Source organism: Leucoraja erinacea, chromosome 9, assembly GCF_028641065.1.
Source record: "Leucoraja erinacea ecotype New England chromosome 9, Leri_hhj_1, whole genome shotgun sequence".
In the NCBI taxonomy this organism is placed as follows: Eukaryota; Metazoa; Chordata; class Chondrichthyes; order Rajiformes; family Rajidae; genus Leucoraja; species Leucoraja erinaceus.
In genome coordinates, this window is record NC_073385.1 from 63,689,958 (window position 1) to 63,717,126 (window position 27,169).

Consider the following 27,169-nt stretch of genomic DNA (forward strand, 5'->3'; position numbering starts at 1 on the left):
TTCAGTTTGTTTATTGTCACGTGTACCGAGGTTTGGTGAAAAGTTTTTGTTGTGTGCTCCACAGCCAGTGGAAAGACAGTTACGCCCGATCATGGATAAAGTAAGAAATGCTGCTGTAGGAATAGAGATTTAAGAGTGTGGTACAATTGTAATATGTGATTGAAGATCTGCTTCTGTGGCTAGCACGCAAATAGTCGTCTGGCCTGGACGCCATCTTGGGCTGAGGGCCTGAGGACCTTATCTATTCCTGGCAGCTCCTGATTATTTTACTTGCCGAATATGGGCTTGACTGGAATTACCCATCTCCAGAAGGTGGTGGTTATCTGCCTTGTGTAGGAAGAACTGCAGATGCGGGTTTAAACCGAAGATAGACACAAAATGTTGGAGTAACTCAGCGGGACAGGCAGCATCTCTGGAGAGAAGGAATGGGTGACGTTTTGTGTCAAGACCCTTCTTCTGAGGCCTTGAACCAAAACGTCACCCATTCCTTCACTCCAGAGATGCTGCCAGTCAGGCTGAGTTATCCAGCTTTTTGTGTCTATCTTCAGTTATCTGCCTTCTTGAGTGGCTCAGTCCTTCTGGTGAAGGTGCTCTTGCGACACTGTTGGGGAGGCAGTTCCATCGTTTGGACCCAGTGATGATGAAGGACTGACAATATCTTTCCAGGTCAAGATAGTGTATGACTTTCAGGGGAACCTGCAGGTGATGATGTTTGTCTGTGGCTCCTGCCTCCGAACTAAATGACAGAGGTCACAGATACTATTATAAAACCCACACACTATGCTGCACTGCTGGTGGAGGGGTTGAATACTTAAGGTGGTGAATGGCCTGGTGATTGTATTATTTTGGGTGTTGCCAGAGCTACACTCATTCAGATATGTGGAGACTATTACATCAAAGGTTTCAAAGGTCTTTTATTGTCACGTGTACCAATTAAAGTACAGTGAAATGCGAATTACCATACAGCCATACCAAAGAAAAGCAACAAGACACATAACTACATAAAAGTTAAGATAAACATCCACCACAGCGGATTCCCTCACTGTGATGGAAGGCAATAAAGTCCAATCTTCTTCCCTCAATCTTCTCCCGTGGTCGGGGCAGTCGAACCATTCATCGGAGCGATCGAAGCTCCCGCAGCCAGCGGTCAAATCCCCCGCGTCGGGGCGGTCGAAGCTCCCATGTCGGGGCGGTCGAAGCTCCCGCATCGGGGCGGTCGATGCTCCTGCGGCTTGGACCCCCCGAAGTCGGTCTCTGACCAGAGCCCGCGGGCTCCACGATGTTAAAGTCCGTAGGTGTCGAGTTATGCTTGTAATAAGGCTCGTACCACGACGTAAACAGAGTATACCTTTAATCTGTACAATAACAACAGCAACTGCAACAGCCTCGTGTAAGCCCAGGCCTCTCTCTCCAACTGCCGACACCCTGCTTTCCAGACACATCCGGTTACTGGAGCCTGGCTTCTGGCAGGGTCCTAGTGCCCCTCTGCTCAGCCTTACTCTATTATTGCATAATACCACATCTCCCTTTCTTTGAGAACAAAGGGTGGACTACCTTTGTCTCTGCAGGTCTTAAGGGGTTTATTCTGCCCTTTTGCTGGAAGACCTGTCCCTGATCTAAGCATGCAAAATAGAAATAAAATAACTTACACGTTACCATACTGTGAACTATTCTTTCAGGTTTCAGGTAAATGTAACAGGTTTACAGAACATTTTCACATCACATTTCACTCTCTCTTTTTCTTTATTGTAGAAAACAGATCAATAAATCACAAATCAAGTCTCTGCGGCTTTCTAACCTCTCTCCCACACCTAGTCCGCACAGTCTCTGTGGTGGGGCCCTCTCCGCTGGGTGATGCTGTCACTGGTGGAGCTGGTGGAGCTGGGTCTGGTGGAGCTGGCTCTGGTGGAGCTGGCTCTTCTCCCACCGGTGGCTCATCCGCGTCGACTACCTCACTGTTGGTCTGCAGCGGCACCAAGTGCTGCCGGTTCCTCCTCAGTGTGCCCTGAGGCACCTGGACGATATAAGAGCGAGGTGCATTGTGTGTAGATAGCACTTTGCCCTGGACTCGTGCATCGGTGATCCACACATCCTCCCCAGGTATTAGTGGCTCCAGATTTCTCGCTCTGTGCCTCTTGTCGAAGGATCTTGCGTCGTTCCACCTCTTCTCCCTTTCTTTGGCCCCCAGCGCGTTGTAGTCAGGCAAAACTGGATTCAGCAGGGTTGGAAGGGCAGGAACTGTAGTGCGGAGGCGGCGCCCCATCAACAGCTCGGCCGGGCTATAGCCGTTCCGTAGAGGGGTTGCTCTGTAGGCCAGCAATGCAAGATATGGGTCTGACGCCTTTGTTAGCAAGTTTTTCACGGTTTGTACAGCGCGTTCCGCCTCCCCATTGCTCTGAGGAAACCTGGGGCTGCTCGTGATGTGCATAAAGCCATACTCTGCTGCAAAGGATTTAAAGTGGCTACCTGAGAACTGGGGCCCATTGTCACTTTTAAGAAATTCACAAATTCCATGACGAGCAAATATGGATTTCAGGTGCACCACCACATCTGTGGACCTTGTGGGTGATAGCAGCGCAACTTCCACATATCTTGAGAAATAATCTACGACTAATAGATAAGTCTTGTTTTTCAGCGTGAATAGGTCAGCTCCCAAGGTTTGCCAAGGCCTGTCTGGCATCTCCGTTGGCATCAGCGGCTCTTTGACGTTCCTTCGCTCTTGGATGCAGGTTCTACATTTCAGCACCATGTCATTCAGCTGGCTGCTGAGTCCTGGCCACCATACTGTCTGTTTGGCCCTGCCCCTGCACTTTGTCACCCCCAGGTGTCCCTCATGTAGTCTCTGCAGCACATCACCTTGTAAGGCTGATGGGATGACGAGCCTCGTGCCCCGCAGCAGCAGCCCATCGTGCACAGTCAGCACTGCTCTATCAGCCCAGTAATGTCTCAGCACTCCCTGCAGTTGGCTTTTGTCGGGCCAGCCGTCTGTGCAGTACTCCATCAGTGCAGAGCATGTGCTGTCTGCCTGTAGGTGCTCCCGTAGGCTGCTCAGATAATCTCCACTGACAGGAATGTTGCTGATGACAGAGTCTACATAGATGTTGGTGTCCTCTGATCCCAAGGTGATGCCGTCAACCCTGCACACAAGCTGAAGCCTTTCTATGGCAGGTCTTCCCAACAGTGCAGTGTGGAGGTCTTTTACTACATAAATGTCCTCTATGGCTGTCTTGTTGCCTCTGCGCAGTGTTTCTCTGGCTACGCCCAGGACAGAGAGTGCATTGCCCCCTGGCCCAAACAATGGGCGTGTCGACACTGCCAGGCACTTCACATCATGCCCCCCTGTAATGTCATGGTACACCTCCGCTGGCATGGCGGTCACATCAGCACCAGTATCTATTTTAAAGCACACTTTTTGTTGTCTCACTTGTAGCTGCACCGTCCATGGGTCTTTTCCAGCATCCACGGATCCCAGGAAAAAGCTCTCTTCTTCCTCTGTAGTGACAGCATTGAGAGATTTTGCACTGTTTCTGCACACTTTGCCATAATGTCCCTTTTTGCCACAGTTGTGACACGCAGCATCTTTAGCAGGGCATTCCAATTTTCCATGCGAGGGCATTTTTCCACATCTATAGCAGGCCTTTGAACCTGGCTGTGGCTGTGTATTAAATTTATTTTTGCCTGGTGTTTGTGCTTGTGGCTGAGGCTTTGAGGGAAATTTGGGTTTTCTGTAGCTTTTAGCATGCACAGCATCAACACTTGAGCACTTGCTAGCACCGCTATTTTCTCCTCTTAAGTCAAACCGCTGTCGTCTAACTTCTTCAGACTGCCTTGTCTTTGTTATAGCAGTTTCAAGGGTTAGGTCTCTGTCTAGCTGTAGCTTTTCGGACAATGAGACGTTTCTCAGCCCAACCACTAACCTGTCGCGGATCAGCTCGTTCTGTAACTGTCCATAGTTGCAGTGTTCGCTAATCCGTATAGAGCAGTGATGAAGGAATCCACCATTTCTCCTGGCAGTTGCACACGCTGATTGAACTTGGCTCTTTCATAGATAACATTCTTTTTAGGCACAAAAAATGCATCAAAACCTGTCTTGACATCCGTGTACACCCTCCTCTCATCTGCAGTTAGCGTTAGCCCCTTTAGCACATCATCTGCTTCATCGCCCATGCAATACACTAGCGTGTTCACCTGGTTTTCTGCCGACGTCGCGTTTAAATTGCTTGCAAGCCTGAAGCGGTCGAATCTCCTGATCCAACGCTCCCATTCTTGAGGCTTGGTAAAATCGAATGGCTCTGGAGGTTGTATTGTGAACGTAGCAGTTGGTGTAGGTTGCGCCATATCTGCCAGCTCGTCTCCTATTTCCCGCCAAAACGATACACCGTCCTCTTCTTCTTTAATTATTTTCTTGCTTACAAGTATCCCACTTCTGACACCATGTCGAGTTATGCTTGTAATAAGGCTCGTACCACGACGTAAACAGAGTATACCTTTAATCTGTACAATAACAACAGCAACTGCAACAGCCTCGTGTAAGCCCAGGCCTCTCTCTCCAACTGCCGACACCCTGCTTTCCAGACACATCCGGTTACTGGAGCCTGGCTTCTGGCAGGGTCCTAGTGCCCCTCTGCTCAGCCTTACTCTATTATTGCATAATACCACAGTAGGCACCCGGGATAGAGCTTCGAGGTCGATCCCTGGCAAAGAGATCACGAGCTCTGCGATGGTAAGTCCACAGGCACCAGCGGTGGAGCTCTCAAAATCGGTCCCCAACAGAGGCCGCCAACTCCCGATGTTAGGCTGCAGTGCGGACGGAGATACGATAAGGAAGAAATCGCATCGCTGCCGAGGTAAGAGATTAGAAAACGTTTCCCCCAACCCCCTCGCCCTACCCCCCACCCCCCCACCCCCCAACCCCCTCGCCCTACCCCCCCACCCCCACCCCACAACCCCCTTGCCCTACCCCCCACCCCCCACATAAAACAAGCTAAAGAACACTAAAAACATACATTTAACACATACTAAAAAAAACAATGAGGAAGTAAGGGACAGACAGACTGTTGGCGAGGCAGACTCCTGGCTTGTGCTTTCTGCAATCAGTAGGTGAGATTGTGGTTCCCACATCACAGCAGTAATTTGTCGGCAAACTAGGGGAAAAATTAAAGGGCTCCATTTTACCGCCATGCCCTCTGATCTCTTGAACACTGGAAAACATGTTAGGTTGCTTGCCATCAGATACTAGACTTTGTCCTGTCCTCACCCAATGTCACACTACTTGGAAGGTCAGTTTCAAATCCAGCAGGCCAGGCTGATTGTGCTTCTTCTGGTCCAGCTACGATTCAATCATTCGGCACTTCCATCCTCATCTCCATCTGGAAAGAGTTAATAAATCCACCGTGAAATCTGCTCATGTTATCCAGTTTTTCATCATTATGTTGTATGTAGTTGTTGTAATCAGAAGTCTTTAACTTTAAGTAAGCACGTCTAACTTATTTTAAGTTTAGAGATACACCACGGAAACAGGCTCTTCGGCCCACGGAGACTGTACCGACCAGCGATCCCCGCACAAGAACACAATCCTACATACACTAGGGACAATTTACATTTATACCAAGCCAATTAACCTACAAACCTATGGAGTGTGGGAGGAAACCGAAAATCTCGGGGAAAAGCCACGCAGGTCACGGGAAGAACGTACAAACTCCGTACAGACAGCACCCATAGTCAGGATCGAACCCGGGTGTCTGGCACCGTAAGTGCTGTAAACCAGCAACTCTACCGCTGCACTACTGTGCCACCCGAACCACTGAGCTGTTGAACCTTTTAACACCAACACAATGCCAAGTTTATTCATTTCTGTGAAAGACATAGGCACATGGTTCAGAGAATTTTAATTTGTGGCAATGTACTGAAGCTACAATAGAGGTAATCGGAAAGGGCACCATCTTTGTTTTGGGGTTACCGAGGCACCAAACTGACCACTTGTTTGAGGCTTGTTTGCCAAATGTGTTGCCAACACAAATTGTCCATCAGTACTGGATTCTATGGACCTAGTCTGTCTCCTGGAAGACTGTTACTGCTGGGGAGAACCATCCTGAACTGTGCCACGTTCAGTTTAGGCACAAAACGCTGGAGTAACTCAGCGGGACAGGCAGCTTCTCTGGAGAGAAGGAATGGGTGACGTTTCGGGTCGAGACCATCCTTCAGACCCAAAGCGTCACCTATACCTTCCCTCAGAGATGCTGCCTGTCCCGCTGAGTTACTCCAGCATTTTGTGTCTATCTTCAGTTCAAAGCAGCATCTGCAGTTGCTTCCTACACAGCCCATTCAGTTTAGTTGCTGCTGGCTGAGCTTTAACCATACAACAGCAGCACAGTAGGTATCAGCTGGATAATTCCAGTTTGATTTGCTCAGACCAGGCTAACTAACATACAGTATCCCAGGCAGAGTTAGAGCACGACTCAATAACAGAAACCCTTTCCAAATAATCTAATTTGTTTTTGTTAACGACTGGTTGAGGAAAATACATTGTTCACAAACACTTGGGTGAATTATCCTGTTGTTCTTTAAAATATCCATAAGGAGATCTTGAACTTTGCGTGGGAAGGAACTGCAGATGCTGGCTTACACTGAAAATAGACACAAAATGCTGGAGTAACTCAGCGCAACAGGCAGCATCTTTGAATAGAAGGAATGGGTGACGTTTCGGGTTGAGACCCTTCAGACTGAGAGTCAGGGGAGAGGGAGACACAGAGATAAGGATGGGTAGGGTGTGAAAATGAGACATGAAAGAGGATGAAGCTCAAGGAAAATGTAGAATAGATCTTTGTTAGCTAGAAGAAGGAGACAACGAAGCATACAGAGATAAAATTTAACTAGGAGGACACACAGACTGATCGGAGTACTAGGAAGGGGGATGGATGGAGAGAGAGGGGGAAACAAGGGTTACTTGAAGTTAGAGAAGTCAATACTCATATCTCTGGGGTGTAAGCTGTTATTCATACCGCTTTGGCAGCTTTTTTTTAAATTTAACTTAGTTTTAGTTTAACTGAGCAGTGATGTCTTTTAAGCCCACAAACTTTGACTCAAGTGAGAGTGCTTGGTTCATGAACCAGAGCTGATGATATCCTGCAGTGGCAATCAAATTTATTGGCATCACTATCCAACGCCATGCAATTGTTTCCAACTTGTACAGATACAGATACATACCATCAGGATGCATCATAGTTTGGTTTGGCTGCTGCTCTGCCAAAGATAACAAAAATGTTCAGAGAGTCGTTTATGTAGCCAAGTCGTTCACACAAGACCTGTTCCCCCCACCCCCGTCAACTCCATCTACACCTCATGCTGCCTCAAAATCAAGGACAATTTTCATCCCAGTCATCCCTCTTCTCCCCTCTCCCATCAGGCAGATGATACAAAAGCTTGAAAGCAAGTACCACCAGATTCAGGAACAGCACTTCCCACCATACTCAGACTGCTGAACAGTCCTCCCGTAAAGTAGGTGTAGTCCCTTTCTCCCAACCTGCCTCATTGCAGTCTTTGCACTTTTTGTATCTGCGCTTGCTCTGCAATGATAACACCATAGCACTGTAATGCTACATTCTGCACTGGTATTTTTCTCTTTGTAGTGTCTGTTTTACTTGTGTACTACTTGATTATACTCATGTACAGCATGATTTGACTGAATAGCACAGAATCAAAGCTTTTCACTGTATCTTGACACACGTGGCAATAAGAATCTATTACCAATACCAATGCCAATATTTGCCCAGGGGAAACATTTCCTTGCTGTTACAGGAAGAAAGAGCAGATGCTGACCACATATTAAAGTCAGTGCATTCGATGGAACTGGTTTACAGGAATAAATATTCATTCTGTGATCATCAGTTGAATTGGAACAATAAGTCACGTGCTTTAAATATTCCTTTCTACGAGGGCATAGAATAGATGAGAAAGGAGTACACACTGCTGTCGGGAATGGTAACCGCTTCTAATGGGCGTCTAACCTGTCCTCTCCCCTAACTGATCCTACATTTGGTGGTGCATCGGTACAGTTGCTGCCTTAAGGGCCGGTCCCATGAGCATGTGACTCCATATGGCAAACGCGACCTAAAGGGCCAATCCCACCAGCATGCGACTCCATGCGGCAAGTGCAACCTAACGTGGTCGCTTGAGCCGCACGGCCTCACGGGGCCGGTCCCACTTCGATCGCTGGGGCCGTATGGAGTTGTGCGGATCTGGTCCCGACATCGCGCGGGGCTCCGAAAAACTGACCGCGTCCAAAAATTCCGTGCGGCAATGGCCTGCCGGCCCGCAGCCACCTCGACGCCGTACATTACATGCGAACTTCCCGCAGACTTCGCTTGAACTTCATGTCACTCACTCGACCTCCGCGCGGCCCCCGCTTCTGGTTAGGTCGCGCTTGCCGCATGCAGGCGCATGCTGGTGGGACCGGCCCTTTAGGTCGTGCTTGTCGCATGCTCGTGGGACAGGCCCTTTACAGGACTTGCATCCCTGGTGAACCGGGTTCGATCCCGACTACGGGTGTTGTCTGTACAAAGTTTGTATGTTCTTCCCGTGACCACATGGGTTTTGTCCGAGATCTTCGGTTTCCTCCCACACTCCAAAGATGTACAGTTTTGTCGGTTAAGTTGTCTTGTATAAGTGTAAATTGTCCCTAGTGTGTGTAGGATAGTGTTAATGTGCGGGGATCGCTGGTCGGTGCAGACTCGGTGGGCCGAAGGGCCTGTTTGCGCGCTGTATCTCTAAACTAAACTAAACTTTCCCAGATCGCTGGGCACCAGTTGATGAATGGAACATACTGCTCAAGGCAAAGGCAAATTGATCCAGCTCTCTGTACAATATGATACCAGCTCACTGCAATCCACTCTCCTCCATTGTCCTGCAATAATCTGGAAGCAACGAGTCCCCCAGGAGATACAGTAGCCATGTCTTACCCATGAAATGACAACACAACAGGACAATGGTATTTAAATCAAAAAAAGTACAATAGCAACAGAAAATACATGGGAGACTCAGCAAGTCTGGAAGTGCCATTTAAAAAAAATCATTTTTGGGATGTGTGAGTGACCAGACAGCTCAGCATGTTATTGTCCACCCCTAAGGGCAGAACGGTGGTGCAGCAGTAAAGTTGCTGCCTAAAGGGCCCGTCCCACTTTCACGACCTAATTCACGACCTTTTTTACTCGTGGACATTTTTCATCAGGCTAGAAAAAACGCCCCGACCGACTTGATGCCACGAATACCTATGACTAGCATCACGGCCTGCTGCGACCTACCTATGACCTCCTACGACCTCGTGATGACCATGCTGCGAGTATGAGTCAAGGGCAAACTCGGCAGAGGTCGTGAATTAGGTCGTTAAAATGGGACAGGCCCTTTACAACGCCAAAGACACAGGTTAGATCCAGACTACGGGTGTTGTCTGTACAGTGTTTGTACGTTCTCCCCGTGACCACGTGAGTTTTATCCGAGATCTTCTGTTTCCTCCCACACTCCAAAGATATACAGGTTTGTAGGCTTGGTTTAAGTGTAAATGGCCTCTAGTGTGTGTAAGGTAGCGTTGATGTGCAGGGATCATTGGTCAGCGTGGACTTGGTGGGGCTAAGGACACTGTATCTCTAAACTAAACTAAATTACCCTAGAGGATGGAGGTGAGCCCCCTTGAAACACTGCCGTTCTCCCGGTGAAGGTGCTCCAATAAAACTATAGGGGAGAAAGCTCCAGGACAGAGACCAGTGGAAGGAGGAAAAAGAAGCAGAGTTCACATTTCCTCGCAGCTGGGCAAGTGTTTGAAGTGGCAGAGAGGAGAGGTGTAGAGAACAGAAGGAACATCTATGATGGGGCAGAGATGAGGGGGGACCTCAGTGAAACGTCGAATAATGAAAGGCTTGGATAGAGTGGATGTGGAGAGGATATTTCCATCAGTGGGAGAGTCTAGCACCATAGGTCATAGCCTCAGAATTAAAGGCCGTTCCTTCAGGAAGGAGATGAGGAGGAAGTTCTTTAGCCAGAGGGTGGTGAATCTGTGGAATTTTTTGCCGCAGAAGGCTGTGGAGGCCATGTCAATGGATATTTTTAAGGCTGAGATAGATAGATTCTTGATTAGTACAGGTGTCAGGGGTTATGGGGAGAAGGCAGGAGAATGTGGTTAGGAGGGAGAGATAGATCAGGCATGATTGAATGGCGGAGTAGACTTGATGGGCCGAATGGCCTAATACTACCTATGGCCTTACAAGACCAAAGATGTCTTTATTGGTATTTATGCAGCCAAGTCCTTCATACAAGCCCGCCCCCCCTCCCCCCCCCCCCCCCCCCCCCCCCCCCCCCCCACCACCCACTTGCCCCCCCCCATCAACCCATCTACACCTCATGCTGCCTCAGTTCAGCTGCTAATCACAGTGTAAATGTTTATCCTGTCAACTAGTCCCATCGAATGCACTGACATTAATAAGCGGCCAGCATCTGCTCTCTCTTCCTGGAACTATGAGAAATTGTTTCCACTGGGCAAAGATGACTCTTTCCATAATGAACAACTTCACATTTTCCCAAATTATGCTCCGCATGCTAGCTTTTTGCCTAGTCACTGACCTATCACTATCTCCCTCTGTACTCTGCCCTACAATGTTTGGTGGAAAGAACTCCAGTCCCATGAGTAACTTTGTATTCTTATCTTTACCGAAAGTGCCTCTGTATCCTGGTTTCCTGAACCTAGCTTATTGCAGTCTGTTGCTCTTGTTACTTTGTAACTTTGTAAGGGCCCTTTATGTGGCGACTATTTGCATACCTTGGGCATACATGCAAAGAACCTCACCGTGACTTGCTACTTCAATTCATTTCAATTCTAAGATTACCATTCATGAACAATGGTACTCTTTTACTTTTTCCTAACTTACTGCCCTGGCTAAATGTCATGCACCTTCAATATTAGAGTCCCGATCTATATTGTTCTACAGACTGTGGCCATTGAATCAAATGTACTTTGGATTTGTGCTTTCAGTTTGTCTATTTTGCTTTAATGTTACTTACATTCAGATACAGAAACTTTATATGCTGAAGCAGATTACTTGGATGTTAAAATCACCACTAGGGGCGCTGCACTGGCAGCAGCCTCTACCTACAGCCTGTCTGTCATTTCTATCTTTTTTTAAATTTTTAGTTAGTCCAAAGTCTGTTTTATGGGGGAAACTTTAACTTTTCCATGTGGGGGAGGGGGGCAGGGTAAGGGGGAAACCGTCTCCCAGTCTCTTCCTGGCGGGGACGCGACTATTTCTCCGAGTCGCGTCCTCGCCCTCCACCTCGCGGCCTACCAGCTGGATCGGAGCGGCCTTTCCTGCCGGGGACCTGGAACCGGACCAGGGCTGCTACAGCGGTGGCGCAGCACTGGAGTCACCGTGGAGCGGGCGATGCCTACCTGGGTCGCCGTTTGGAGCTCCGGAGTGTTGGGCCGTTGCTCCAACATTGTGGAGCTCTGGTGCAGAGAGCTTCCAACGCGGGCGGCGCTGAACGTCATCGCGGAGACCTGGGGCTCCTTGCAGAGGGTCTGCAGCAGCAATCTCCACCCGGCGCGGCCTACGGACATTGGAAGCCGCCGACTCCGGTAGGAGGAGGCCGACTCTGGTGTCCACGCCGCTGAGGACGTCCCGCAGCCCCGACGTCGGACTTGTATCACCCCGGTGAGCGGTCCTGGACATTGGGCTGCCCGTAGATGCAACTGCGGAGGGCTTGGGGAGGCCCTGACCACGGGGAACAGTGGAGGAAGAAGACTGACTTTGGTGCCTTCCCACCCGATGGGAAACTTTGATTCTGCTGTGTGGGGATGTTTTGTGTTAAATTCTATAGTGTGTTGAGTCCTGTTTATTTTTATTGTATGGCTGTATGGGAATTCATTTCACTGTGCCATCTGGCACATGTGACAATTAAATCTATATTGAATCTTGAATCTTGAAGTGTAGGAAGGAACTTCTGATATACACAAAATGCTGGAGTAACTCAATGGGACAGGCAGCATCTCTGGATAGAAGGAATGGGTGATGTTTCGGGCCTTCGGACTGAAGAAGTGTTTTGACCTGAAACGTCACCCATTCCTTCTATCCAGAGATCTGCCTTTCCCACTGAGTTACTCCAGCATTTTGTGTCTACTTGGATGTTAATCTGATTGATATTTGTAGGATCTTGTCATCCAGTGGAGCATTTCGCCCCTGTTATTTGTGCCATCAAAACAGTTTTGATTCCAAATGAACTATCAGATGCTGTAAAACTGACATTTCACGTGACGTTTATTTGTTGCCTGCTGGCCTGCATTTGCAAAGATGTTTGGGGAACATTCCTATGTTACTGACAGCAGGTCTTTCTGGTACTGAGGATTATAGTGAGGGCAGTCAGAGTCATGTTTGCACTGGTCTCTTTTCCCATCTGGACAAAGAAGCACTGTTGGAATGGGAAAGCAGTTCTAAATCCACACAGTTGGTGAGGGTGGAGGTGGGGGTGTGGGGGAGGGGAATAAAGGTTTTCCTTGCATGCAATTAGTTTCCCTGACTAGTGATTACAAAGGCAGTGTCTGAAAGTGTCACGGCTGGAGAAGAGAGAGAGAGCGAGAGAGAGAGAGAGAGAAGGCCTATTGCTAGCTTATGTACAGGGCCTAGAGGCCTATTGCAAGTTTATGTACAGGGACATACCTATACATACACTGTATACTTGTATTTATACTTATGCATTTCAAATATGTATGTCATGTTTTATACTTTGGCAATATAGCAATGTTTTTTTTATCATGCCAATAAAGTTTTTAAATTGAAATTGAATTGAGAGAGAGAGAGACCGAGAGAGAGAGAGAGAGAGAGACAGAGAAAAAATTGAATTGATAGACAGAGAGACAGGCAGACAGAGGCAGAGAGAGAGAGAGAGAGAGAGAGAGAGAGCGAGGGAGCGAGAGAGACAGTGAGAGAGAAAGTGAGCGAGAGAGGACAAGAGAAAGAGAGAGAGAGAGAGAGAGAGAGAGAGAGAGAGAGAAAGAGAGAGAGAGAGAGAGAGGGAGAGAGGGAGAGATTACTGCAGGGAGCAAGCCAAACATAAGCATTTTTGTGGGAGCCCAGGGTTGTGGAAAGTGGTCAGAGTTCATCAATGACATTGAGCTCTGTGAGGTGGAGCTGGCTTTGGGAGAGCCAGGTACAGAATAGGAGCCTCCTATTCCATATCGTCGTCAGCCACAGGAGATGTAGCCCCTGATGGTGTTTAAAACCTCTATTCCCACTGTTCTGGAGTCTGAGAGAGATATAACACAGAGACAGACCCTTTAAATCCGAACCGACCATCAACCCCACATTTCCAATAATCCCACATTAATCCCTTTTCTATTCTCCATACATTCTCATCATCTCTCCTCATACTCTACCGTTTATCTACACCAAGGGTCAATTTACAGCAGCTGATTAAACTATTACACGATTAAACGTGGTAGGAAAACCCATGGTAGGGAGAACATGCAAACTTCACACAGACAGCAACAGAGGACAAGTTTGAGTCAGTGACTCTATTAAGGGCCTGTCCCACTTGGACGACCTAATCCTCGAGTTGAAAAAATCCTCGACGAGTTGAAAAAAATCTCAAGGTCGTGTTAACTCACCGAAGTAAAAGACCTCCTACGACCTCCTATGACTATGTCTACGACCTCCTATGACTATGTCTACAACCTCCTACGACCCCCCTCGACCTCAGTCTTCCGCAGTTAAGACTAACTTCGACTAGCTACGAGTGGAAAATGATCACATGATAAAATTATGTCATGTTTGCTTTTTTTTTTTCTCGGGCCAGTTACCGACCCACGACTACCAATGACTATCTACAACTACCATCACGACCTACAACAACCTACCAACGAGTAACAAGTATCCATTTTTTCCACGCCAACCTTTTTTTTACTCGTGGACATGTTTTATCAGGCTGGTAAAAACGCTGCTACTTGAGGCCACGAATACGCGGAGACCACTCACGAGCATGAGGAAGTTACGAAGATCTCCTATGACCTCGTGGCAATCATGCTGCGAGTATGAGTCAAGGGCAAACTCGACAGAGGTTGCTAATCAGATCGTGAAAGTGGGACAGGGGCTTTAGCTGCACCATTTATCAGAGGAAACACTCAACTAATCAATCACAGAAGATCAACAAAAAATGCTGGAGTAACTCAGCAGGACAGGAGGCATCTCTAGATAGAAAGTGACATTTTGGGTCGAGACCCTTCTTCAGATTGAGGGTCAGGGGAGAGCAAAATTAGAGATATGGAAGGATAAGGTGTGAAAACAACAGATCAAAGCAGACAATGCCCGAGGAAATGTAGAATGGTTCAATGTTGGTTGAGGAGAAGGTTATAACGAGACACACGATCAGTAAAATTAATCAGGAGGACTAGGATGGGGGAGGTAGGAGAGAGAGGGGATGCAAGGGTTATTTGAAGTTGGTGAAATCAATGTTAATACCGCTGGGTTGAAAGCTGCCCATGTAAAATATGAGGTGCTGTTCCTCCAGTTTGCATTTGGCCTCACTGACAGAGTAGGAGGCCCAGGACAGAAAGGTCGGGGTGGGAATGGGAGCAGAAGTTAATATCCCTACAGAGAGATCTTGGGGTTCAAGACCATAACTCCCTGAAAATGGCAACATAAGTCGAGTGGTAAAGAAGGCACATGGCATGCTTGCTTTCATAGATTGGGGCATTGAGTATAAGACAGAAAGTCATGATGCAGCTTTATAGGACTTTGTGTTTAAGAAGGAACTGCAGATGGGTCTGAAGAAGGGTTTCGGCCCGAAACGTTGCCTATTTCCTTCACTCCATAGATGCTAATGCACCTGCTGAGTTTCTCCAGCCTTTTTGTGTACCTTTTATAGGACTTTGGTTAGACTGTATTGGAGTGTTGTGTGCAGTTCTGGTCACCCTATTGTAGGAAGGATGTGGCAGATTTAGAAGGGTGCAGAGGAGGTTTACCAGAATGATGCCTGGATTAGGGGGTATCTAGTTACAGGGAGACGTTGGACAGACTTGGATTGTTTTCTCTGGAATACTGGAGCTTGCGGGAAGATCTGATAGATGTGTATAAAGTTATGAGAAGCATAGATATGGTAGAACCTTTTTCCCAGGATGGAAATATCAAATATTTGTGGGCATAGTCATAAGATGAGGTGGGCAAACTTTAAAGGAGATGTGCTTTTTTTATATGGTTTTACCTGGAGGGTGGTGAGTGTATGGAACGTGCTGCCGGGGTTGGCGGATGAGGTAGATATGATAGTGGCACTTAGGAGACTTTTTGATGAACATATGGATACATAGGAAATGGAGGAATATGGATTATGCACAGGTAGATAAGAGAAAATCTTGGCATGTTCGGTACAGACATTGTGGGCCGAATGGCCTGTTCCTGTGCTGTGCTGTTCTATGTTCTATATGCCTTAGTTCAAGTTATACCCATGCTCATTTCTCATGGTGTGGTCTCTTGCAAACTGGGATGATCAGATGTAGTGTGTATGAAGGAACTGCAGGTGCTGGTTTAAACTGAAGATAGACACAAAATGCCGGAGTAACTCAGTGGGATAGGCAGCATCTCTGGAGGGATTCCTTCTCTCCAGAGATGCTGCCTGTCCTGCTGAGTTTCTCCAGCATTTTTTTGTCTATCTATGATCAGATGCAGATTGGGTGACTCTATGCAGAACTCCTCCAGTCAGTGTAGCGAAAAAGCAGCACTGGGCAAATAAAACAGCAACGGCATTGTGCAACAGGTTGAATAGAGTGATAGTTATCCTCCGATAACTAATAGAGAATAGAGAATAGTTAACTAATGGATCCGATCAAATCTCTGAAGGCCTGCTCCATTGTGTCCTGACAATGGATACAGCAAAGGCAAGATGTTGCGATACAGTTATAAAACTGGAAACACTGGGGGAAATTGCCTCAGTACTTTCTGTTCTCCGGAGGGACAGGCAGCTTCTCTGGAGAGAAGGAATGGGTGACTGAAGATGGGTCTCAACCTGAAACGTGCTTCTCTCCAGAGATGCCGCCTGTCACGTTGAGTCACTCCAGCATTTTGTGTCTATCTTCGCTTTAACACCTGCAGTTCCTTCTTACATATTCTGTTCTCAGGAAGCAGGACAAATGTAATCTGCTTACTTGGCATCCGATTGCTCTGCTCTCCAACACTGGCGGCACGGTGGCGCAGAGGTAGGGTTGCTGCCTTACAGCGCCATAGACCCGGGTTCGATCCTGACCACGGGTGCTGTCTGTACGGAATTTGTACGTTCTCCCCATGACCTGCATGGGTTTTCTCAGAGATTTTTGGTTTCCTCCCCACACTACAAAGACGTACAGGTTTGCAGGTTAATTGGCTTGGTATGTGTGTATTGTCTATAGTGTGTATGGAATAGTGTTAATGTGCAGGATTCACTGGTCATAGAAACATAGAGACATAGAAAATAGGTGCAGGAGGAGGCCATTCAGCCCTTCGAGCCTGCACCACCATTCATTGTGATCGTGGCTGATCGTCCCCAATCAATAACCCGTGCCTGCCTTCTCCCCATATCCCTTGACTCCACTAGCCCAGCTCTATCACACTCTCTCTTAAATCCATCCAGTGATTTGGCCTCTACTGCCCTCTGTGGCAGGGAATACCACAAATTCACAACTCTCTGGGTAAAAATGTTTTTTCTTACCTCAGTCTTAAATGGCCTCCCCTTTATTCTAAGACTTTGGCCCCTGGTTCTGGACTCGCCCAACATTGGGAAAAAATTTCCTGCATCTAGCTTGTCCATTCCTTTTATAATTTAATATGTTTCTATAAGATAACCCCTCATCCTTCTAAACTCCAGTGAATACAAGCCTAGTCTTTTCAATCTTTCCTCACATGACAGTCCCGGCATCCCATGGATCAATTTTGTGAACCTACGCTGCACTGCCCCATTCACAAGGATGTCCTTCCTCAAATTAGGAGGTCAGTGCAGCCTTGGCGGGCCAAAGGGCCTGTTTCCACAATGTATCTCTAAACCTAAAACTAAAGCTAATAACCTCCTCACCAGCGATAAGTCTGGGTTTCCCCACAACACTCTGCTCCACAGCCCTAGTACAAGGGACTGAACTAAGGTGATGGTGTGTGCACTCAACATTGAGGCAGCATTTGATGGCTTCAGTGTGGCTACAAAGCGGTAAATGTGGTCAATGGCAATCGGGGGAAATCACTCTGTTGGTTGGAGGCACGGCCCACCCAAATCGAGATAGGGTGCAATTGTTGTGTCAATCATCTCAGCCCCAGGTCATCATTGCAGGAGTTCCTCGGCGGGTGTGGGGGGGAGGAGGTGTTTCAGACCCCACCAGCTTCAGCTACTTCCTCGGTGATTCTCCTCCATCACTGAAGTGGGGATGCTCATTGACCATTGCACAAGGCTAAATTCCTCAACACCAACCGGGTTCGATCCTGACTACGTGTGCTGTATGCACGGAGTTTGTATATTCTCCCCGTGACCTGGGTGGGTTTCCTCCGAGATCTTCAGTTTCCTCCCACACTCCAAAGACGAACAGGTTTGTAGATTGATTTGGACTTGGTGAAAATTGTAAATTATCCTTAGTGTGCGAAGGATAGTGCTAGTGCGCTGGTCGGCACAGACTCGGTGGGCTGAAGGGCCTGTTTCCGTGCTGTGACTCTTAACTAAACTAAACTAATTGATGCAGCCTGCAGGCATCAAGACCGGGAAAACATTCAGGCATCTGCTGATAGTTATGAGAAACACTGAGCCACAGAAGAGCCAGGCAATGACTTTCCAACAAGAGAAAGTCCAGCCACCTACCCGTGACATTGTTTTGGCGATTGGAAGTCTGTAATCTGGTTGGTGGTGAGACCCTGGCTTTATATTATAAACAATAACCTATTGGATGCAAATGAAGGAGGTAGGATTAGCAAAGACATCTTCTGATGGAGTATGACCTTATGACAATCTAACTCGATTCCACATTCACTCTGTGAACACTGACACACACCACAGCCCCAGTGTTCAACCATACAAGCAATGCAGAGAGCAGGGCTGCTCCATCAGCGCCCACAGAAACTCTCTCAACTGAAAGGATCGGCACAGTGAGGCAGCGGTAGAGCTACTGACTTACTCCAAAGATGTACAGGTTTGAAGGTTAATTTGCTTGGTCTAAATATAAAATTATCCTTGGTGTTTGTAGGATAGTGTTAATTTGTGGGGATCGCTGGTCGGTGCAGACTCGGTGGGCCGAAGGGCCTGTTTCCGCGCTGTATTACTAAACTAAACTAAGCATAGGAATGGAAGCATAGGCATGGAAGCATAGTCATGGGAGCATAGACTCATGCAAATTCCCCTCCATCCGAACCTGGAAATTTGAATTAGTTTGGATTCAGAACTGGCTTAGCTGCAGAAGATTGAGGGTGATGGTGGAATGATATTCTGGCTGGAGTTCTGCGACTAGTGGTGTTCCACAGGGTTCTGTGCTGGGACCTCTGTCCATGAAATATATATACGACTTGGATGCAAATGAAGAAGAAGGGTCTCGACCCGAAACGTCGCCTATTTCCTTCGCTCCATAGATGCTGCCTCACCTGCTGAGTTTCTCCAGCACTTTTGTCTACCTTGGATGCAAATGTAGATGGGTTGGTTGGTAAATTTACAGAAGACACCAACACACCATGCTGCTGTTGTGGACAGCAAGGAAGACTGTGAAAGGATATAGCTGGATATATTAAGGGCCTCTACAGTCCTTTCAGGTGAGGCTGAGGATCACTTGCACCTCCTCCAACCTCATCTACTGTATCCACTGTTCCAGGTGTGGACTCCTATATATCGGCGAGACCAAGCGCAGGCTCGGCAATCGTTTCGCTGAACACCTCCACTCGGTCCGTCGCCCACCTGATCTACTGGTTGCTAAACACGTTAACTTCCTCTCCCATTCCCACACTGACCTTTCTGTCCTGGGCCTCCTCCACTGTCATGGTGAGGCTCAATGCAAATTGGAGGAACAGCACCACATATGTCGTTGGGGCAGCTTACAGCGCTATAAATATTGACTTCTCTAACTTCAAGTAACCCTTGCTTTCCACCTCTCTCCATCCCTCCGCCACCCTTGGTCGACTAGTTTAATTGTCCTCCTGATTAATTTTACTGTTTGTATGCTTCGTTGTCAGCTTCCCGCAACCAACAATGAACCTTTCTACATTTTCCTTGGTCATCATCCCCTTTGATCTCTCGTTTCCACCCTTGCCCTTCCATATCTATATGTCTCCCTCTCCCCTGACTCTCAGTCTGAAGAAGGGTCTCGATCAAAAACATCACCCATTCCTTCTCTCCAGAGATGCTCCCTGTCCCACTGAGTTATCCCGGCATTTTGTGTCTAGCAAGATTTAATTACAGATATGGATGGAGAAATGTTTATACTGAGTAAGTGTGAGTAAAATGTTTAATCTGAGTTTATTCTGAGTAAATGTGAAGTGTTGTACTTGGGAGATTGATTATAAGAGGAAAGTACACAGTTAACACAGAGAATTGGGAATTTGTGGAATTCTCTGCCACAGAAGGCAGTGGAGACCAATTCACTGAATTAATTTAAAAGAGAGTTAGATAGAGCTCTAGGGGCTAGCGGGATCAAGGGATATGGGGAGGAAGCAGACAAGGGTTACTGATTGTAGATGATCAGCCATGATCACAGTGAATGGTGGTGCAGGCTCAAAGGGCTGAATGGCCTCCTCCTGCACCTATTTTATATGTTTCCCATTGCAAGACATTAAACAGCAGTGATGTACAGAGGGATCTTGGTGCCCAAGTTCACAGCCCCTTAAAAGAGGCAATATAAGTAGATTGAGTAGTAAAAAAGACATTTAGTATGCTTGAGTATAAGAGTCCTGCTTTATAAAACTTTCACCAGGCAGCATTTAGAATATTGTGTGCATTCTGGTTGCCCCGTTACAGGACGGATGTGGAGGCTTTGGAAAGGGTGCAGAAGACATTCACCAGAATGCAGCTTGGATTAGAGGGTATTTAGCTATAAAGTGATGTTAGACGAACTTGGAATATTATCTCCAGAGCGTCAGTGGTGGAGGGGAGACCTGATCGAGACCTGATGAGTCACAGATATTGTATTGTATTGTATTCAAGTTATTGACATTATTTCATATTAGAGACAACAAAATGAATTTTCCTTACAGTCAAGTACCATTTAAAAAAAAATATATATATATATATATATATGATAGACCATCAGAACCTTTTTCCCAAGGTTGAATTGTCAAAGACTAGAGGGCATAACTTTAAGGTGGGTGAAGCAGGCAGAAGTGGTGGGTGCCAGAAACACACTGCCAGGGATAGTGGAGGAAGCAAATATGACGGTGGCTTTGAAGAGGCTTCTAGACTTGGAAATGCAGGGACTCAAGGGTTACATGCAAAGGAGATTAGTTTAACTTGGCATCATGATCACCACAGACATTTTAGGTTGAAGGGCCTGTTCCTGTGCTGTACTGTATTTCACATTCTATGTTCTATATTCTATGCTCTATGATATTGCCAGATCAAAGAGCGCTCACAGCGGCAGAGACTGGGTTCGATCCCGGCAACGGGTGCTGTCTATACAGAGTTTGTACATTCCCCCCGTGACCATGTGGGTTTTCTCCAGGTGCTCCAGTTTCCTCCCACACTCCCAAGACGTAAAGGTTTGTAGGTTAATTTGCTTGGTATAAATGTAAAATTGTCCCTAGTGTGTAGGATAGTGTTAATGTGCGAGGATCGCTGGTCGCTGCGGACTTGGCGGGTCGCAGGGCCTGTTTCTGCACTGTATCTCTAAACTAAAAAACTAAATTAAACAAAGAGTTGAGTTATGGGGAGAGGTTGGGCCGGTGAGGAATTTATTTATTGGAACATAGGAGATTAAGGGGTGGCATATTCTGCTCAATTATATCTTGCGAGGCATAGATTGGATGAATGTGCACAGTCCCTTACATGTGGTTGAATAACAAGAACTAGAGGGCATAGGTTAAAGGTGCGAGGGAAGGATTTGTTAGGAAACTGGGGGCAACCTCTTCACAAAGAGGGGGGTGGGTTTATGGAACGGGCTGCCTGAGAAAGTAGTTGAGGGAGGTGCGATAACATTTAAAAGACAATTGGAGAGTTACATGGATAGGAAAGATTGAGAGGGATATGAGTCAAATGTGGGTAAATGGGATTAACTTAGATGGGGCAAATTGGTCAGCATTGACCAGTTGGGCTGAAGCTATCTGTCACTGTGACTATAAGGGAGATACAAAGCAAAATTTGGTCAGTTTTGAAGTAAATTTAATTATTTAACTGGAAATGTGGATTGTTTGATTTCTTTCAGTTTGTATTGCTCTATGCACAAATGTTTGGAAATGGAAATACAGGAGAAGTTGGATAACCCAGCACAATAGGCAGGGGACGAAGGTCAAGGAAAATGTAGAATAGAGGATAAATGTAGAATAGAAATATAGAAGATAGAGGAAATGTCGAGTACCACCGTGTGTTTGAAGGGAGCACAGGAACCAGGGTTCTGGTGTGTTTAAAGGAAGCAAGCAAATGAAAACCCTAGATAGACACAAAAAGCTGTAGTAACTCAGCGGGTCAGACAGCATCTCTGGGGAAAAGGAATAGGTGACACCTCAGGTCGAGACCTTTCTTCAGACTGAGAGGCAGGGACTTTAAAATTAAGGAAGAGGTCTAAAAAGGGTAGAAGGCTGTCCAGGGGCTTCCAAGAGGAGGGGGACTGGTGGAGACGGGAGAAGGTGTCATCGCTAGGTGGTGAGGACTCATTCCCATAGAGGAAGGCACAGAGGCGAGGCGACGGAAGAAAAGCTCCACGTCGTAGCGGGCCCTGAACTCATTGAGGTAGGGACGGTTAAAAACCCTGTTGTGTTTGAAGGAAACGCAGGAACAAGGGTCCCAGTGTGTTGGAAGGCATTGGAAACACTACCTAATGAATCAGATATCCAAACCATCAGGATTTCCAAGCAATGTGATTATGAGAGTTTTAGTGTTAATATTGATAGTATTATCAGAGTTTTAGTGTTAATATTGTAGTTATTTTGTCCAAATGGTGATGATAATCCTGTGATCACCCACACCACAGGTGGCAGCCTCCCCTCCACATCTCCCTCCAGCTCAGCTCTCAGCTCCTGCTTCTGACTGTTTTTCAGGTGTTCCTCTCTCCACTACAACGAAGACCTGCCGCCGACCAGCGTCATTGTCACGTTTCACAATGAGGCGCGCTCCACGTTACTCCGCACAGTGAAAAGGTGAGTGCTTCAACTCGTGAAGATGGAGAGAGCCTCCAGGACAGGTCCAGCAGATCCCCTCCCAGGTAGTGCTATGTAAAGCCATCTTAGAACTCCCCCAGAACACAGGAATCATGCCCTCTTCATTCACCAGACCGATGCTATGAATGGCATCGAGGCCCTACTCTGCGTACGAGAGGGAAGCTCTGTGCAGGGCTCTTACTATGAGCTGCAAGAGCAGGGTTTCCTAAATGTCCTGCACCAGGCCGTGTGGAAGGGGTGGTAGAGACAGGCCCTCGGTCCCATCCACATTCATCCAAAATGCCATGTATGCCCCGAGCTGGTAGACCTGCAGCAATTGACTTCACCCCACCCCAGGAGATGGGACCTGGGACTCCTGACCCAGGTGAAGTCACATAACCCCATCACCCCAAGGCTTGCAGAGATGGGCACACACCCCATCCTCCAGGGTCTAATTCCGGGAAGCCTTTCAGGGGGATCTCACTTCAAGGCAGGAGACCTCTTGAGCTGGGAGCCTGCTTCACAAGAATAGGTGCAAAATGTGGCGGAGTGTCATATTACCACGATGTGCCATATAGCCAAGTCCCAGTCACCGCTGTTGACTCAACCATCGACAGGAGGGTTGGGCTGTCAAGATTTGGAGGGGAACGGTGGGCGGACAAGAGCAGTTGATTTGGAAGGAAGTCAAAGGTAGTTGGGAGGAGGGACGTGTCAAAATGGGAGGATCTGATGGTGGTTGCAGTGAGAGGGAGTGAGAAGAGATGTTTGGGGATGATCTGAGGGGATGTTGGGATGGTCATTTGGTAATTGGGGAGGGAGGGGGTGAGGAGATGGTTGGAAAGGTCTGATGATGGTTGGAATAGAAGGAGGTGAGGAGATGGTTGGGAGGAACTAATGGTGCTTGTGGAGGAAGACGGTGGGGGGATTTTCTGGATGGTCTGAAGATGGGATGGGGAAGGAGGGGGGGGGAGAGGAGATGGGTGGGGATGATCTGAGGGGTGCAGGGGAGGAAGTAGGTGTTGAAAAGATTGGGAATGTCTGAATGGTCAGGAGGAATGTGGTGAGGAGATGTTGGTATTGGGGAAGGAGGGGAGAGGAAATGTTTGGAGGGCCTGATGGTAACTGGGGGGGGGGTGGTGTTTGGGAGGGTCTGGTGTGGTTTGAGGTGGAGGGGATGAGGGGATGGTTGGGGTGGTCTGATGGTAGTTGGGGAGGTGATGAGGTTCACGAGGGTTTGATTTTTAGTGGGGGGAGAGTGTGTGAGGAGAGTCATGGTCATGGTCATTGGATGACAGATGGCGCAATGGGCTAAGTGTTCGGCTGGCAACCTGAAGGTGGCCGGTTCGAATCCTGCTTGGAGTATGTACTGTCGTTGTGTCCTTGGGCAAGACACTTCACCTACCTTTGCCTGGGACTACAGACGGAAATTAGCTGCTGATTAGCTACAATCTCGCATATTTACATGCAAAATGTTAATTAATATGCACTGTCCCTATAAACAAAACATTATTATTATATGTCATGTGATAGCAGCAGAATTAGGCCATTCGGCCCATCAAGTCTATTCAATGATGACTGATTTATCTTCCCCTCTCAACCCTATTCTCCTGCCATCTCCCTATAACCTCTGACACCCGGGTTGTGAAGGTCCGATGGGGAATGAGTGGGGACAGAGGGCATGAGGTGCTGTTTGGGACAGTTAGATTGTGATCGGGGAAAGCAGAAGAGGAGGAGTTGAGGAGGATCTGATGAGGTTGATGGAAGAGGAGATGAGGAGTTGATTGAAAGCATCTAATGGTGGACAGGGAACGCAGTCAGTGTGAAGACAAGACCATGTCTCCAACAGCTTTGCGCAATGAATGAATGAATGAATGGATGATTGAATGAATGCATGAATGAATGAATGCATGAATGATACTTTGAATGATGAATGAATGATACTTTATTGTCACATGTGACAAATCATAGTGAAATTCTTTTTTTTTTGCATACCCAAGGTATGCAAATAGTGGCCACATAAAGGGCGGCGACAGAGTTACAAAGTATCCCGTGCCAGGTCCACCTTTGTTCTTCCCCCCCACCCACCTCCGTCACACCAGATCCTCATTTGTTTCTTCCAGTGCGCCCTCTGGTTCCCACGCCGCCCATCCTCGACTGCCCGCACCGACCTCCTCAACGATCACCGCCAGGTCCACTCCTGACACCTCCGCGGCTCTGACCCAGAGTCTGGCCATGGGGCCCCACCGACGCAGGGACTGGCCACGGGGCTCCGTGTGGTCCCTCCCCCAAATACCCTCACTGTGTGTTACCCGGCAACATTGATTGGCGAGCACGAGGAGCAGTAGGTTTATCTTTGGTGTTGGTTCACTCACAACCTGCCCCTGGTCCGTTGGGATGGCTCGGTCAGTGCTCGTCTACCACAACACGTTTGGTTATGGTTTACCCATGGATCCTTCTGTGTCGGTGTTCCCCAGTGCTACCTCCAGCTGGTTCTCACTCAGGTGAGGCATGACTGTTGAGATTTGGAGGGTGAGGTTCAACCTGAGACGCTGAGCTGCCATAGGTCAGACTTGTGCGGAGGTCTCTGAGCTGCCTCACTGCCACCTTTGGAGGTTGTGCATGGCTCTGTCCTTGTGAGTATGATCACTTAGAGCTGAATCAGCCACCTCCACCGTTTACAGCACTTCCTGTTAACTCCATTGTTCCTCAGCTGAGTTTACTGGGGCCTGATGACCATTGAAACAAAGGGTGACACCATATTTATATTAAATTAGTCTGTTGCTTCTGTAGCTTTCTATGCTGCCTGTGCACTTGGATCAACTGCCTGGTGCATGGCCCGTGAATTCCAGATTATTTTGCACATTAACCTCTGTCTTGCCACCGGCCAACCTGCACTTCAGTGGTAATGCCGTCACAGTGCTGCTGCCTCTGGAGGCCACAGAATGGATCCTGTCTTGGTGACTAGGGTTTTCAACTGTCCCGTATTAGCCGGGACATCCCATATGTTGGGCTAAATTGGTGTGTCCCATACGGGACCGCCCTTGTCCTATATTTGACTGCTACTATTCGGGTCGAAGGGACTGTCGGGTTGGAGTGCCGCATCCGGTCCCACCTCACCCGTCCCGACCTAGTGCAACCCATGGAGTGCAGCAGCAGCACCTCGCCCGTGGCCAGCTGTCCGACCTTCGGACCTTCGCTTACCGCTGACACCACCACCCCTTCTTCTCATGGCTGATCATCGGTTCATGAGTTGGATGGGGCGTCGGAATTTGTGCGTGACGTCGCGTGGAACAAAACTCCTCAGCTGGCCCGCCGGCTGGGCTCTGTGTGCAGTCATCATTTACCCAGCCACGGCCCAGTCGGTCAACGAATTGCCGTCAGGAATTTGTCCCGTATTTTGACCTATTGTCCCTTATTTGGGAGTGAGAAAGTTGGCACATCTTTAGCTGAGTCCTCGGCTCTTGCTTTGAGTTAGTGCTCCATTGTGGATCCTAGGGATGATCCCTTAAGCCAAAGCCATCCCCGATGAACCCCAGAAGATCACACAGCATGATTCAAGAAGGAGAGACAGTCATGCAGCATGGAAACGGGCCTGCAACAGTCTTACGCTTTCCTTTCCTCAAATTCCCATCATCTCTTCCCAGATTCTGCCACTCATACGATACTCACCCACACACCAGGGGCTAATTACAGAGTCCAATTAATCTGCCGATCTGGGAAAGGTGGGAGGAAACTGCAGCTTCTGGAGGAAACCCACGCGATCACAGGGAGAACGTGCAAACTCTGCACAGACAGTATCCAAGGTCAGGGTGGGACAGTAGCTGTACTCTCTGCACCACTGTGCCACCCTGGGGTCTTGGCCAACCATTACTTTTCAGCTGACATCTCTTAAGAAAACAAAATCAAAATGTCTTGTCACTATCGCAACAGTTTTTGCGCTTTAGAAATCAGCAGCCATTTTCCATACATTTCAACAGTGACCGCTGCCCGACACTAACTTCATTTGCTCCGAAGACAGACACAAAATGCTGGAGTAACTTAGAAGGACAGGCAGCATCTCTGGAGAGAAGGAATGGGGGATGTTCCTTCCTATTCATTTGCTCTGACCCAGTTTGAGATTTTCACAGGAATTTTTTAATTCATTTTCTCTCCGGGATTATTTACTCCATTCTCCATTCACTTGACCTGGTGTAGGGGGGCCTCTGGGAAGAAAGGGGGACCCAGCGTAGGAGGGGAGCTGTCTAGAACAGAGGGGGACTTGACATGGGGGGGACGAAGAACGGAGGAGTACATTTTGTAACTGTGGCGACTTTTTAGAGTACTTTTTGCATAAACAAAGAATTTCCCTGCACCTAGCTGGGTACAAGTGACAATAAAGTAACATTGTCATCATAGGTGGGGAGTGGAGAGGCAGGATTTGGTTAGAGCATCGCGGTGTTCAGGATTAACTGGCCATACCACTGTGCCGTGTACTCCACCCCTCCTCCACCTCTGCTGGCCATCCTCCAGACCACTCCTTTAAACCTCTTCGCTCTCGCCAAATAAATGTCACCAGCACTCTTGATATATCATCACATCTGGCCATTAATTGCTTGCAGATGCTGAGCGCGTGGGAGTGTGAGATAATGTTGGAGCAGATATTCGCAATCTGTTTGTAAATTCATGCCTTGATAGATTTGGGCTCTGGTGGGAGTGCCAGGTGATACCAGATTTAATCATCATGAGAGGTCTTGCCCTGTGGCTTGGAGCTGCTTTGTATCAGAGCTGATATTAATTAAGAGTAAGTCCTGTACAGTTACAAACCTCGAAACTACTTTGCACAATTCCAGTGGACTGTGCTGTGGAAATAGACACAGAAAGCT

General features: G+C 47.8%; 1 protein-coding gene across 1 annotated transcript in view; it reads left to right on the forward strand.

Moving 5' to 3' along the window:
* The window catches only part of galnt16 (UDP-N-acetyl-alpha-D-galactosamine:polypeptide N-acetylgalactosaminyltransferase 16), a 125,952-nt gene that overhangs the window by 41,854 nt on the left and 56,929 nt on the right, over positions 1-27,169 (forward strand). Inside the window, exon 3 of the mRNA XM_055641014.1 lies at positions 22,209-22,307. Coding sequence (XP_055496989.1) covers positions 22,209-22,307 — 99 coding nt within the window. The remainder of the gene's footprint in view (positions 1-22,208; positions 22,308-27,169) is intronic.